The following is a 14005-nucleotide window of genomic DNA, read 5'->3' on the forward strand; positions in this document are numbered from 1 at the left end:
CCATCTGGGGTGATCATTAATCAATTGTGAGCGCTGAAATTATCCTTTTTCAACTGCACAGAGTAACCAATCACTTAACAGTTGATGTCTAAAAGTAGGATTGATTGCTTGCTTTTGTCAACTGCACCACATCTGCTCCAATTTTGTGTGCACCTCCCTTGATAACTAGGTCCCAAAATGTAGGTAGACTGATAGATGGTTAATATAAAATATTTGAAATTCTTAAATGTACTTTTTTTTTTTTTTTAGGTATAAATTAACCCAGATTGTGGCTGACACCTCAGCTGGCCCTTATGGAAACTACACAGTCTTGTTCCTTGGCTCTGAAGATGGGAAGGTCCTGAAGGTTCTGACTGGAACTACTGAGAATTCCACAGTGGAATTGGCTTTATTAGAAGAAATTAATGTTTATAGCCAGGACAGGTGAGCTACTTCTCATTAAACTGTGGCTTTTAAATATACATTTCTACATGATCAATACAATTTAGCAACAATTTACAATGACTTTCCTATTGTGTCTATTAGATGCGGAGAGAGACTGGAAGATGGTAGAATCCTGGGACTGCAGCTAGACCATGAGAACAATGCCTTATTTGTGGCATTCTCCACTTGCATCATTCGTGTTCCGCTAAGCCGTTGTGAAGCCTATGGTTCATGTAAACGGTAAGCAATTCCTGTATGTTATTTAAACAATAATCTATTCTCGTTGTGTTCTCCTGTTTTTCCGTACCTATCCTATATAATTCATCAAGGTGAATCTCTCAGTCTTTGAAGGGTTGACCAGTCTCTCAGTTTATAGTTAAGCAATGTTCCTCCAGTGGGTATTTCATAGTGGACTACCAATCTTTTGTTGCTTACCTTCCTCAGACTATTAGGCCTGGTGCACACCGAGCGTTTTTTTAAGCGATCCGCAAACCGCTTTTGCATTGGAAAATGCTTGGCTAATGTATTTTAATGGGCTCGTGCACACCGGCGGTTTGCGGTTTTTAGCAAACGTGGGTCCTGCAGCACTTTTGCGGTTTGCAGAAGCGTTTCTGCCTCAATGTAAAGTATAGGAAAAGCTCAAACCGCTCTGGAAAACGCTAGATCAGAGCGGTTTTCCAGGCGTTTTTGTTACAGAAGCTGTTCAATAACAGCTTTTACTGTAACAATATTTGTAATCTGCTACACAAAAACGCTCCAAAAAATGCTAGGCATGTTTAGAAAACATCTCTAAACATGCCTAGAATCGCTCTGAAATCTGCTCCAAAAACCTCTAGCGTTTTGAGGATCTGCTAGCGGTTTTGGTGTGCACTGGGCCTTACTTTAACTGCTTGGGATCCTCCTATGTTTTAAGTTACGGTACGTTTTTCAGTATTCAGTAGTATTCAGTATTCAGTAGACAGCGTGGCCACTTTGTTTACTACAAGGTTTACCATAAAGTAATTTAGGTGGGGGTCTCACTTTTGTGATACATCGCCATTTTAAAGAAGTCAGTTAATAGAACTGAGCTTATAGATAGGTGTTGAAATACTAGGAAATCACAATACAAACTACATTAGACCATTAGATTCTCTGAATTAAACTCCGCTTCTTTCCAGAAAAAAAAAATTCTAAGATTTTAGCAAACCTCAGAAGATCCCTATCTATCTCTGATATCCTACAGATATTTGGTCAATACTTTTGTGTGCATACTTATTTACTGCTGTGTGCTTACTCAAAATGTTGACACACATGAGGCTGAAAGTATAGTACCAAAAGAAGCTGCTTAGGGTGTCCGAGCCTTTCAATTCCTCTCTGATCAGCCAAATGCATAGAAAGTATGTCTACATCTATTCAACAAATACTGAGATTGTGCATATGGTGAAAGTGCTAAGTGGAAGGTTCTACTACTACTACTACTACGATCCTTTGATCACTTCTAGTGTTACAGTAATCAGCATTGCATTTCCAACCTTCCTTTAGATGGGGCTTGCAATATCTCACCTCTATTCCATAGTGCTGTACAAAGTAAGAAACAAACATGTGGTACAAAACAATATAGACAGTGGTGTACACCAGTATACAAAATACAGAATTGGTAATTACAGTGACAAAAGGAACATGATGAATAAAATGTATAATAAGTTACAAGACACAAGATGATAAACAAATTCAAAGACACAGAAGGGTGAGAGAGCCGAGCCCTGTGCTTGAGAGCTTATGGAGATGCTTATACGACTGACAGGGTTCTGGAAAAAGGAGATGAGGCAGTTATATGGAAAAGGAATAGAATTCCTTGCGCCTTCACCATCTTGCAGTTTCAGAAGATCATGGATGGCAGAAGATTGCACCAAGCAGCATACAATTCAAGTGGAGGTTTGTCAGAATGTTTAGCGTCTTGGATAGAACTTTTCAAGTTTTACTTCTGTCTGCATCCAGTTTGGATTTTCCTGATTTCTAGCTATAAGAGGACATAAGTAGAAACCTCCACCAGGTTATAGGAAAAAACATTTTTGACTTTTGCCTTCATCTCCTGCTCTAGTGACAGAATTAAAATGTTAAAATTACTTCGCTTTCTGCCCAAATGCCATCTATTACAAGGGAATAACAATTGATGGAAAATGTGGATACAGATACAACAGTAAAAGCTGAAATAACTTCTAACTCTTGCTTTATATCACAATCACAAATCATTTTTGTGTCATCGTTATAATTTACATACATTTTTACCAAAAGCTACATTTTCCTACTCTTAATGCATTACATTGAAAAAGCACAATACACAATAATAGCAGTTTTGCAGGAAGGAGAAAGGAAAACCGTTGATCAGGTCTCTTAACAATCTCTATTAATTTTAACAAAGGCTTCTGATCTATTGTTCCCGACAGTTTTCAATTGAATAAACCCCTTGTGTTGAAAGCAAATGTAACCATTCTAGTGATAATCTTATTAGCAAAGTCACATGATAAGAGTGCATCTCCATAGAACAAAACAGCTTAAATTTCAAAGCGACTCATTAATTCACAGTCTTGCATGCAAATGTTCAAACAAATGCATTCACAGATTCACTCATGCCTGCATGAGTGAATCTGTGAATGCATTTGTTTGAACATTTGCATGCAAGAGTGCGAAGGGTTAATAGATTTTTGCTGTTTTCTGGCCACACCCTCTTCAGCACCTCCCTTTCCTTTATAACTTATATAATGTCCTAACTATGTGCCTGGATATATGTGCCTGGATATGTTTTTTTCATTCATTCACAGCACGGCATGCAACAATACCACTATGTATGCTGCTACGAGCCCCCTTCTTCTTCATCCTCATCCTAAGCAGGTCACTGCGCCCTCTTCAGTAACCCTACCATGAAAATATCAGTGCTAAGAGACCCACTGTAACATCTGAGGAGGTCTCATGGTGCCACTGCTGGTTTTCTAGCAGAAGGGAAAATCTTTCTATACCAAGCTTCCTATTACTGTTGAATCAGGGGAGAGCAGCGGAGGGAAGTCAGGTTTTTTTTTTTACTATTTTCATGCCAGTGGCATCCTACAGTTTTCTGGAAGGCAGCCACGATATTGCTTATGAGTGGAAGGGCCCCTGCAGCTTTCAATCAACCTGAATGGATTCAAAGGCAGCAGTTCTGTGGTTGAATGTTTAAAGACTACTATGGCTTATGCAAAACTGATTTCTTGAAGAAAGTAAACTTATAAAACATGCAAAAACAACTTCCAAATTGTCCCAAATCAATAGCTGGTATAATGCTTTATGTCTGAAAAAGATCTGCCTTTTGTTGACATGTGCTTCTTCTCTATCAATATTCTGTAGCATTACTTACATATCATTGATCTTAGGGATTGTAAGCCACAAAATGAAATTCCATTTACCCACTGCTCTGTGTCTATTATGCAGCCTGCAGCCTTACCCTGCATTGCAAGAACTCCAATCTATTCAGAAATGTTTCTGCTGTAATAAATCTCAGTCGCCATCGCTGATGAGAAAAAGTTTGTCATCACCCTCCCACATTCCCGCTCCTCACTGATTGGCTGAGGGCAGATCAGTGTGAAGCCGAAATCTGATTTATGCTGGCTGTGCTCACGTGTTTACAAAACAAGGTAGCTACGACAGTGCAGTTTGTAAGAGAAAAAAAATGACATCAGGATTGGCTTCAGTTAGAGGGAAGCAAATGCCAGGAACAGATCTAGGAAAACATTTGGACTGGATTTATGTTTTAAATACAGTAGTTCAATGCAAGGATTAGATTATGGCATTATTTTGTTTGTTCATTTCCTATTAGCTGTAGATTGCCATTGTTAACATGTTTGTGCATTCTCGTTTCTTATTTTTCTTACACAGAAGCTGCCTGTCCTCCAGAGATCCCTACTGCGTTTGGTTAAAATCAGGGACCTGCATCAGCTATCGGGGAGACCTAAGGTACTGTAACTTTTAGACCAATATGAAAAATACATCACATACAAGCTTAAGCCGGGGTGCAACCATTTCTCCCCCCTCATTTATCCAACAGCAGATAACATTTCATGAATAACGCTGCCTCCCATAAGGGTTAATTAAAGACTAAGTAGCAAGAAAAGCTGAATAATGAATGATGACTCAAAACAAACCCTAATGAGTCTTCATTTTTGTGAATTAAACCCTTCCCTAGATGATATCATAGAACTATGAGTTCAAAGTAAGCTTGTCTCTTTAGAAACCTGTTTTCAGCCGTTTGCTTAGTGCAAATTACAGTAATGCAGTGATTTGTGTATTTTATTATCCAAAAATGAATAAAATTAGAAGTAACATTTCACTGCTGACCTGACTCTCTGCTAACATCTGAACCTAAAGTGGACAGTGCATCTGAACACATTTTTCTGTGCATTGTTCTTGAAATTAGCTTTTGAAAAAGGAAGAACTATAATTTCTCCCACTAAAGCATTTAATAAATGTCATAGCTCAAAAGTGAAATGTAAGGCTCTTATTCAATTCTCCTTTTCTCCTAAGTTTTTTACCAGGAGATCATTTTTCATCTTCTTTATCTGCAATGTAAAAAAATACCAACAAGTAGGTGAAAAAAGTACTGTTAAAGTTATTCAGAGTATGTTCTTGCTTGCTGATGATTTAAAGTGCATTTTATTGATTGGGTTTAAAGTTATCACCTAGGAGAAAACATGAATTGAATAAGAGTTGCTGGATAGTGGTCACTGCCTCTGACATGGAAGACCATGGGCCATATGCAATTCATTTTTTCACCTGAGTTTTCTCCTAGGAGATAATTTTTCATCTTCAAATTAAAATAACTTTCCAGCACTTTTTAACTAAAAAAGTCCCGAAAAGTAAATTAAAAAGTATTCAAATTATTTTTAGCATTGTTTTGCTTTCTGATGGCTTAAAATGCATTTTATTGACAAATTTAAAAATATTACCCAGGAGAAAACTGAGGAGAAAAAGTGAATTGCATATGGGCCCAGGGTTTGAGTCTCAGCTGTACCTGTTGAGTAAGCCAGTGCCTATTCAAAAAGGAACCCCTTACACTGAAGGATGACATATTGAGTGTGCCCTTAGTGGCTTCAGCTTTTGAGTGCTTTGAATCTGGCAGGAGAAAAGTGCTATACAAATTTTAGTATTTTAATGAATGATGGCCCTGCTTTCTAAATAGAAAGAATTTAATATATGCAGCATGCTGGCCTATCAGTTCTCAGACAAGTAGTGTTAACAGCAAGCAGGTGGCAGCCATATAGTTCTTAGCTAGTGTTATTCCTACAAACATCAGTTATATATACCATATATACTCATGTATAAGCCGACCCGAGAATAAGCCAACCCCCCAACTTTTACCCCAAAAACTGGGAAAAATGATTGACTCGGCTATAAGCGGAAAGTGCATTAAGCGGACCTGAACTCAGAACTTCCTCTCTGCTCTAAAAGATATCCAACAGCATAATAACCTTTAAAAAAAAACATTTCTTTGTAACATCAGAGGGCTGCAGGACATATTCCTTTGAGGCAGCGCACAAAGCGTGGGGATAACAAGGTAACAATCGTACCGCTTTACAACACGTGGTGGCAGGAGGCAAGGCTTACGCGGCCACACTGAGCTATTGTTTAAACATTGCGGCGCAAGATGCAGGGACGGGGGGCACCACAAAATATTATTGACTAGTGCATAGGCCGAGACCCCCACTTTGGGGCCAATTTTTTTGCCTCAAAAACTCTGCTTATACACACGTATATACGGTAGTTTTCATTATTTTGTATGTAGCTAGAAAAAAACAGTCTTGTAAAAGTAATACCTTTTAATGGCTGACTGATGAAGTTAAATAATGCAAGCTTTCTGGAATCTAGTCCCCTTCTTCAGGCATATTTCCAGATGTTAGCTTTAGTAAAACACTGATGCATGTAAATAGTAAACACGAAGATGGCAGTTGTGCTGGTTGCTGTTTAGCAGTTAGATGTCAGGTGATCAGCAGGCTGGCGCCAGTGAGCTCGATTTGTACATTATTTTGTACAAATTTTCATTTATAGGCAAACGTCATCAAAACGTAACCATTTCAGCCCGCGGGGATTTTTCACCTTATGCATCAGAGCAATTTTCACCTCCCATTCATTCACTAATAACTTTATCACTACTTATCACAATTTAGTGATCTATATCTTGTTTTTTCCGCCACTAATTAGGCTTTCTGTGGGTGGTACATTTTGCTAAGAATTATTTTTTTATAAATGCATTTTAACAGGATTAATAAGAAGAAAATGGAAAAAAAATCATTATTTCTCAGTTTTTGGCCATTATAGCTGTAAATAATCCACGCTACCATGATTAAAACCTATGTAGTTTATTTGCCCGTTTGTCTCGGTTATGACACCATTTAAATTTTGGCCCTATCACAATGTATGGCGCCAATATTTTATTTGTAAATAAAGGTGCATTTTTTCCGTTTTGCGTCCATCACAATTTACAAGCTTATAATTTCAAAAATGTTCGTAGTATACCCCTTTCAAATGCATATTTAAAAAGTTCAGACCCTTAGGTAACTATTTGTCTTCTTTATTGTAATTTTTTTTTCCCTTTAAAAATTTTATTTGGTTAACATTTTGGTGTGGGAAATAAACAGTTCATTTTTAATGTTATTATATGTTTAAACGTTAATGTAAAAAATATGTAGATGTAGTTTTACTATTTGGCCACAAGATGCTCGCTAAGCGGAAACACAAGGAGCATGCTGAAAATTGTACGTGCAGAAAGACTGAAGCCTCTTGTAAGAGCGCTTCGGTTTTCCTGCCAGGGACACAGATCAGTGATCGGAACCATGTTCCCATTCACTGATCCCAGGGCTACCGGGGGACACCACGGGGGGGGGGGGGGGGGGGGAGCGCAGCAGAGCAGCCGCCCGGACGTGAAAAGCGGCAGAAATGGTTAATTTTCTGGTAGCAGAGTGTCTCCACCAGATACACAATGGTAATATCTTTCCAGTGCAGTTTGTTTTCCAACTGCTAAATGATGGCACAGCTTTCCTGAAGTGGTTTGTGTTTCTATCCCCTTGTGCTTCCATATGTCACAATGGTGAGACTTCTCCAGAGAAGTTTGTCTTCACCCATTCCCCGCCTACAGTCTTTCACAATTGTGAGACTTTTTTGGAGGGGTTTATGTATCCCCTCCCCTTCCCATGGTGAACTAGACCCAGAGGACTTTCTCATCTCCTTGCACAGTGAGTAACGTACCCAGTTGATATCTTTACAACCATTGCTGCCATGTGTGAAGGAGAGATTACCCCTCAAAATGTTGTTTCTACATCACGCTGATGAGACTCCCACATAGTAGTTTGTGTTTTCAACCTTTCCGCAAAATCATAGGAAAGATTTCTGTCTCTCTTTCAAATGTACTCCTCAGTTAACTGCATACTACAGGTTTTTTTAATGGTTGTATCTCTATCAGTTTTGGGTAAGGTTGCCTTTTAAAGAGAATCTGTAGTAAAAATAAAAAAACATATACTTACCAAAGAAGAAGAAAGGCACTGGGTCCGTTAGAGCCTTCCTGTACTCTTCACGGTCCCTGCGTTTCAGTGCTGGATCCCCGAATCAAACCTCCCACCTCAGGAGGCTTCGGAAGTCTTTGAGAGCACTTGGGCCCCCAAAGACAGGTGGCTCTGTACTTTGCACATGAGAGGGCGCTCACGCGTGCGCAGTACTGAGCTGCCCATCTTCAGAAGCCTGAGTACTTCTGAAGCCCACCAGAAGCAGAAGAGAGCAGTTTACGACCCATGGGTTGTAGACTGCTAATGGGGGGCCGTGAGTTAGGAGCTATAGGACCCAGAGTCTTCCCTCTCCTTAGGTGAGTATCTGTTTTTTATTTTTACTTCAGATTCTCTTTAAGTGTCCTGTATGTTAATGCAATTTAGCTCCAAATACATTAATAGGAGCCAGATATTGCCTACACCGATGTAGAAAGAAAAACATTCTTTTTGTCTTTACAGGGCATCATTTGAGCAGGAAGTTGAACAAACTAAGCATCGTGGTAACTGTCAAGGTAACTGAGAAGCTTCCTATAAACTATTATTGTATGCTACCTGATTTAAAAATGTATCTTTAGCCAGGGAAATAGCACTGTATTGTTTTCTATGTGGCTAGGATGAAATCTAATAAACTGTTGTATAGATTTATTTCTCAAATTGTTTGCTTATGCAATGGGGAGGGAAGCAGAGGTAGAATAATTTGGAAAACTGTTCATACACTGTCTACATGCAAAAAATGTATCTTTGCCTCTCTTTCTAAACCAGAATGGTGCTTAGTCTCATCCCCCCACTTCTCACACCTCAGTACCGGTCCATATATATGGTGGGTTGCACCAGCACTGATATGCAACTGTTCATTGTCTCTAGACAATCAGGTATTTTGCAGGACCTGGACAGGGTCCTCCAATGACCAAAGTAGATATGATAAAGTACACCCTCTTCTAGTCACCCATTAGAGCCTGAGCCCACTGGTGCAGTTGTGTCCGCTTTCCAGTTACACATCAGTGTTACAGATGCTGAAAAGCGGACAGAAGCAGATACAACTGCATCAGTGGGCTCAGGCCCTTAGGGTTTTATTGCGTGTTCTGGCCTGGAGGGTGCTACCCACCTTCCTCTGATAACTTTCTCAGGCTCCTGCTTGCACTTGCTCACTGATGCTGGGTACTCACAATGTGTTTTTTCAGTTGATTTGCCATCCAATCGATTTCCAATTCGATTTTCTGATTGATTTCCAATTCGATCTTGTTATCTTTTCTTATCTATTTCCATTCACTTCTATGAGAAATCGTTCAGAAAAATGATCGAAAATAAGATCGGACATGTCGGAAAATTATCTATCGAACCATCTATCTAACACAAAATTGTATGGTGTGTACCTACCATCAGGCTAAGAGAAGTCCTCCCATTCACACATTCTCCCCAGACTCTTATTCACCCCCCCCCTCCCCCCACCCTTTTTTTTTTTTATAAAATTCATCACTGTGGTTAGTCGATCTACCATCAAGCCTGATTAATTGAAATTGAACATCTTGTCCATTCCTAGTTTTGATTGTGAATCAGTCAAAATTACGATCAATGCATCTCTTTGCATCATAGATAGCTAGCAGATCGATCAGAAGTACCGAATCTGCCGGTACAAATCAATGAGTATATGGCCAGCTTAACATTAAAAAACTATCAACATTCACCTGAGGTAATAAAGGTAGATTTTAACCTTTATATACAGAAGAAGACCATGGCCTCGATTCATAAAGCATTACTGCATGAGGTAATGCAGAAAACAGCTGACTTTACCTGAGAACTTAGCAAAATGCCAAATTATAAAGGCTGTTACCACATGGAAAGCTGAAATTACAGAGCAGTTAGGTAAATTACCGATTTGTGTGGTAAATGCCTCAACACATGCCAGTAAATGTCAAAAAGCCCAGAAACATTACCGGCAGCTCTGTTATATTGAAAACAGTGCAGAGACTATGCAGGAGCCGTGACTCACAGAAACAGAGAGGGATTACCTATGACTGACAGGAGCAGAGAGCCAATAGCAGCAGCTTCTGTCTCCTGCAAGTTCCTGTGATATGATGTAATGCCTTCTCGGGATCGTTCAGCGTTTCTACCCCCCAGGCAGCGGAGGAAAGAGATCCTGTACAAAAGAGGTTTCCCCATGCAGCCCTTCGGACATTTAACCCTTTAAGTTCCTGTTTGAAGATGTAGAGGAGCTAGTGGGGAAAGCACCAAAGCATGGCATGTGCAATGTCTCTTGGAAGTTCATCTAAACTGTGGCAATTAAATAAAATGCTAAGAAAGACTAATAGACAGATTTAGAGGGAGCAGAGGCAGTATAACAAACGTACATTCCAAAGGGATGTTGGAAGGCAAGGGGATGTCTCTTACTATTGTAATGCTGTCACTGCACGGAACAGCATGTAACAAAACAGAGACAACTCTACACTGCATTGCTGTTACCATACAGGTTTGATTTTTTTTTGTTTTTGTTAGTAAACTGCCGAACTTCTACCATACCTGTGAATATTGTTATGAATTGGCAAACAAAAGTCTAAAATACCGAATGCAGTATTTTAACAACCTGATTTTTTTATTGCACACCCCTTTATGAATCAAGGCCTATGTCCTAAGACATGAAGGCACTGGGAGCAGTGGCAACTTTGATTTATAATAAGTAAATAGCCATTTAACTACATCGAACTGTCACAAGACTCAAAGGCACTGGGAGCAGTAGAAACTTTAATATATAACATTGATATGTAATAAGTAAATAGTATTTAAAAGATTTCAACTTTTACATTCATAACATTTATGTTAAAGCTATTAATTTGCAGGGCGTCTGGGTATGCACTCCTTTTGGGAATACGATATATGTGTTCTGTTGGCTAGTGTGTCTGGTATTCTTAGCCATGATATGGTTCCTGATCTCATATTTTATTGAGTTGCAAAGCGCATTATGGGAACTAGTTTAAATAAAACATGTTCTACACAACCAGCTCTTTAGCTGAAAGAACACAGCGTTATGAGTTGGTACATTTACAAGACAAATACAGCAGATGCTTTTGTATCCCGCTGGTTTATATCAGAAATGTATTTTAGTCAATACAAGTGCATTAATTTTTTTATAATGTCAAAGAGCTATGACTAACTATTTGCTGTATTTAAGGAGACATTTTTAGTCTTTCTATTAAAGTTAGATTCTAATTCAAGACCATTACATTTTTTTTATTTTTATTCCGTTTATTAATTATATTTTTATTATTATCATTTATAAATAGCCTACATGGTATGTAACATTATGTAATGAAAATAGGAGGTACAGATTAAAAACTTGCATACATAGCAAGCAGAAACTATGGCAGAGAAGGAGAAAAGAACCTCAAGTGAGAAGTATATAAAGGCTGCCATATTTATTTATATTATTATCATCACACACCTGAAATAAGCAAGCAACTAATCTTGTCAGATTTTTGTCTTAGACATCTGATGTGCATGCTTGTTCATGGTCTATAGCTAAAAGTATTAGAGACAGAGGATCAGTAGAGACAGCCTGGCAACTGGTATTGTTTAAACGGAAATAAATATGCCACCCTCCATATCCCTTTGGCTTCTGGTTTCCTTTAACCACTTACCGACCGCTCACTGCACAGGGGCAGCCGAAAAGTGGATCCCGCAAGGACCGCCGCATGTACAATTGGCGGCGGTCCTTGTACGGGCATGGGCGGAGTGATCGCGTCGTTCGTGCCGCGATCCTCCGCCGGGGACTGGCTCCGCCCCCCTCGCGCTGTAACCCGCCGGCCATTCGGAAGCACCGGCGGGTTACTAGCACCCGGATCGCCGCACACAAAGTGTATAATACACTTTGTAATGTATACAAAATGTATTATACAGGCTGCCTCCTGCCCTGGTGGTCCCAGTGTCCGAGGGACCACCAGGGCAGGCTGCAGCCACCCAGTCTGCACCCAAGCACACTGATTTCCCCCCCCCTGCCCCCTGATCGCCCACAGCACCCCTCAAACCCTCCTGCCCACCCCCCAGACCACTGTTTGCACCCAATCACCCCCCTAATCACCCACCAATCACTCCCTGTCACTATCTGTAAACGCTATTTTTTTATGCCCTAAACTGCCCCCTGCTCCCTCCTGATCACCCCCCCCCCCTCAGATTCTCCCCAGACCCCCCCCCCCCCCCCTGTGTACTGTATGCATCTATCGCCCTGATCACCTGTCAATCACCCATCAATCACCTTGCGGGCAATCTGATCACCCACCCACACCAATAGATCGCCCGCAGATCCGACGTCAGATCACCTCCCAAGTGCAGTGTTTACATCTGTTCCCTACCCTAAACACCCACTAATTACCCATCAATCACCCCCTATCACCACCTGTCACTGTTACCCATCAGATCAGACCCTAATCTGCCCCTTGCGGGCACCCAATCACCCACCTACACGTTCAGATTGCCCTCAGACCCCCCTTATCAATTCGCCAGTGCAATATTTACATCTGTTCTTCCCTGTAATAACCCACTGATCACCTGTCAATCACCCATCAATCACCCCCTGTCACTGCCACCCATCAATCACCCCCTGTCACTGCCACCCATCAATCAGCCCCTAACCTGCCCCTTGCGGGCAATCTGATCACCCACCCACACCAATAGATCGCCCGCAGATCCGACGTCAGATCACCTCCCAAGTGCATTGTTTACATCTGTTCTCTACCCTAAACACCCACTAATTACCCATCAATCACCCCCTGTCACTGCTACTCATCAGATTAGACTATATACTAAACAAAGAACTGCGCCTGCCAAATACAGAGAATGTCCATATGAGTATTCGCTACCACAAAACCTATTTCAAAAGTCCAACGTTGCTGTGACAGCGCTCCTCTTGCAGCCTAGAAACTAAAGAAAACACAATCGCACATAGTGCATTACTGCAATCTTAATCAACAGTTATCAAACTCTTCACCCAACACGTGCACAGGTGATAACAGTGTGTTCCACTCTCGGTGAGATATAACCCCTTAGATATAGCAGCTCACCAGATGGACACCACCTCAGATTCCAGGTGGGTCTAGCGCGTGGCCTTCAAGCGGCTAACTATCAATCACAGCCTTCACACTTGCTCTGTCAATATGGCTCCAGATTTATTGCACAATTTCCACATGTAAAACAATTTAAAATACACATAGCGTAACGCTATGTGTATTTTAAATTGATTTACATGTGGAAATTGTGCAATAAATCTGGAGCCATATTGACAGAGCAAGTGTGAAGGCTGTGATTGATAGTTAGCCGCTTGGAGGCCACGCGCTAGACCCACCTGGAATCTGAGGTGGTGTCCATCTGGTGAGCTGCTATATCTAAGGGGTTATATCTCACCGAGAGTGAAACACACTGTTATCACCTGTGCACGTGTTGGGTGAAGAGTTTGATAACTGTTGATTAAGATTGCAGTAATGCACTATGTGCGATTGTGTTTTCTTTAGTTTCTAGGCTGCAAGAGGAGCGCTGTCACAGCAACGTTGGACATCAGATTAGACCCCTATCTGCCCCTAGGGCACTCAATCACCCGCCCACACCCTCAGAACGCCCTCAGACCCCAGCCCTGATCACCTCGCCAGTGCATTGCTTGCATCTATTCCCCCCTCTAATCACACCTTGAGACACCCATCAATCACCTCCTGCCACCCTCTAGCACACCTACCCATCAGATCAGGCCCTAATTTGCCCCGTGTGGGCTCCTGATCACTCGGCCAAACCCTCAGATCCCCCTTAGACCTCCTTCCGATCACCTCCCGAGTGCATTGATTGCATCTATTTTCCCCTCTAACCACCCCCTGAGACACCCATCAATCACCTCCTGTCACCCCCCTAGCACTCCTATCCATCAGATCAGGCCCGATACAACCTATCATCTAAAAGGCCATCCTGCTTATGACCTGTTCCACAAAATTCGCCCCCTCATAGACCACCTGTCATCAAAATTTGCAGATGCTTATACCCCTGAACAGTCATTTTGAGACATT

The 14005-nt window shown here is 41.0% G+C and overlaps 1 protein-coding gene across 7 annotated transcripts in view; it reads left to right on the top strand.

Annotated features, from left to right (window-relative positions):
- SEMA6C (semaphorin 6C) overlaps positions 1-14005 on the top strand; it is a 464232-nt gene that overhangs the window by 400040 nt on the left and 50187 nt on the right. For all 7 annotated transcript variants that reach the window (XM_068253590.1, XM_068253592.1, XM_068253589.1 and 4 more), the window contains 4 exons: positions 250-423; positions 526-663; positions 4312-4389; positions 8427-8479. In XM_068253590.1, coding sequence (XP_068109691.1) covers positions 250-423; positions 526-663; positions 4312-4389; positions 8427-8479 — 443 coding nt within the window. The remainder of the gene's footprint in view (positions 1-249; positions 424-525; positions 664-4311; positions 4390-8426; positions 8480-14005) is intronic.

This window comes from Hyperolius riggenbachi, chromosome 9, assembly GCF_040937935.1.
Source record: "Hyperolius riggenbachi isolate aHypRig1 chromosome 9, aHypRig1.pri, whole genome shotgun sequence".
Taxonomy (NCBI): domain Eukaryota; kingdom Metazoa; phylum Chordata; class Amphibia; order Anura; family Hyperoliidae; genus Hyperolius; species Hyperolius riggenbachi.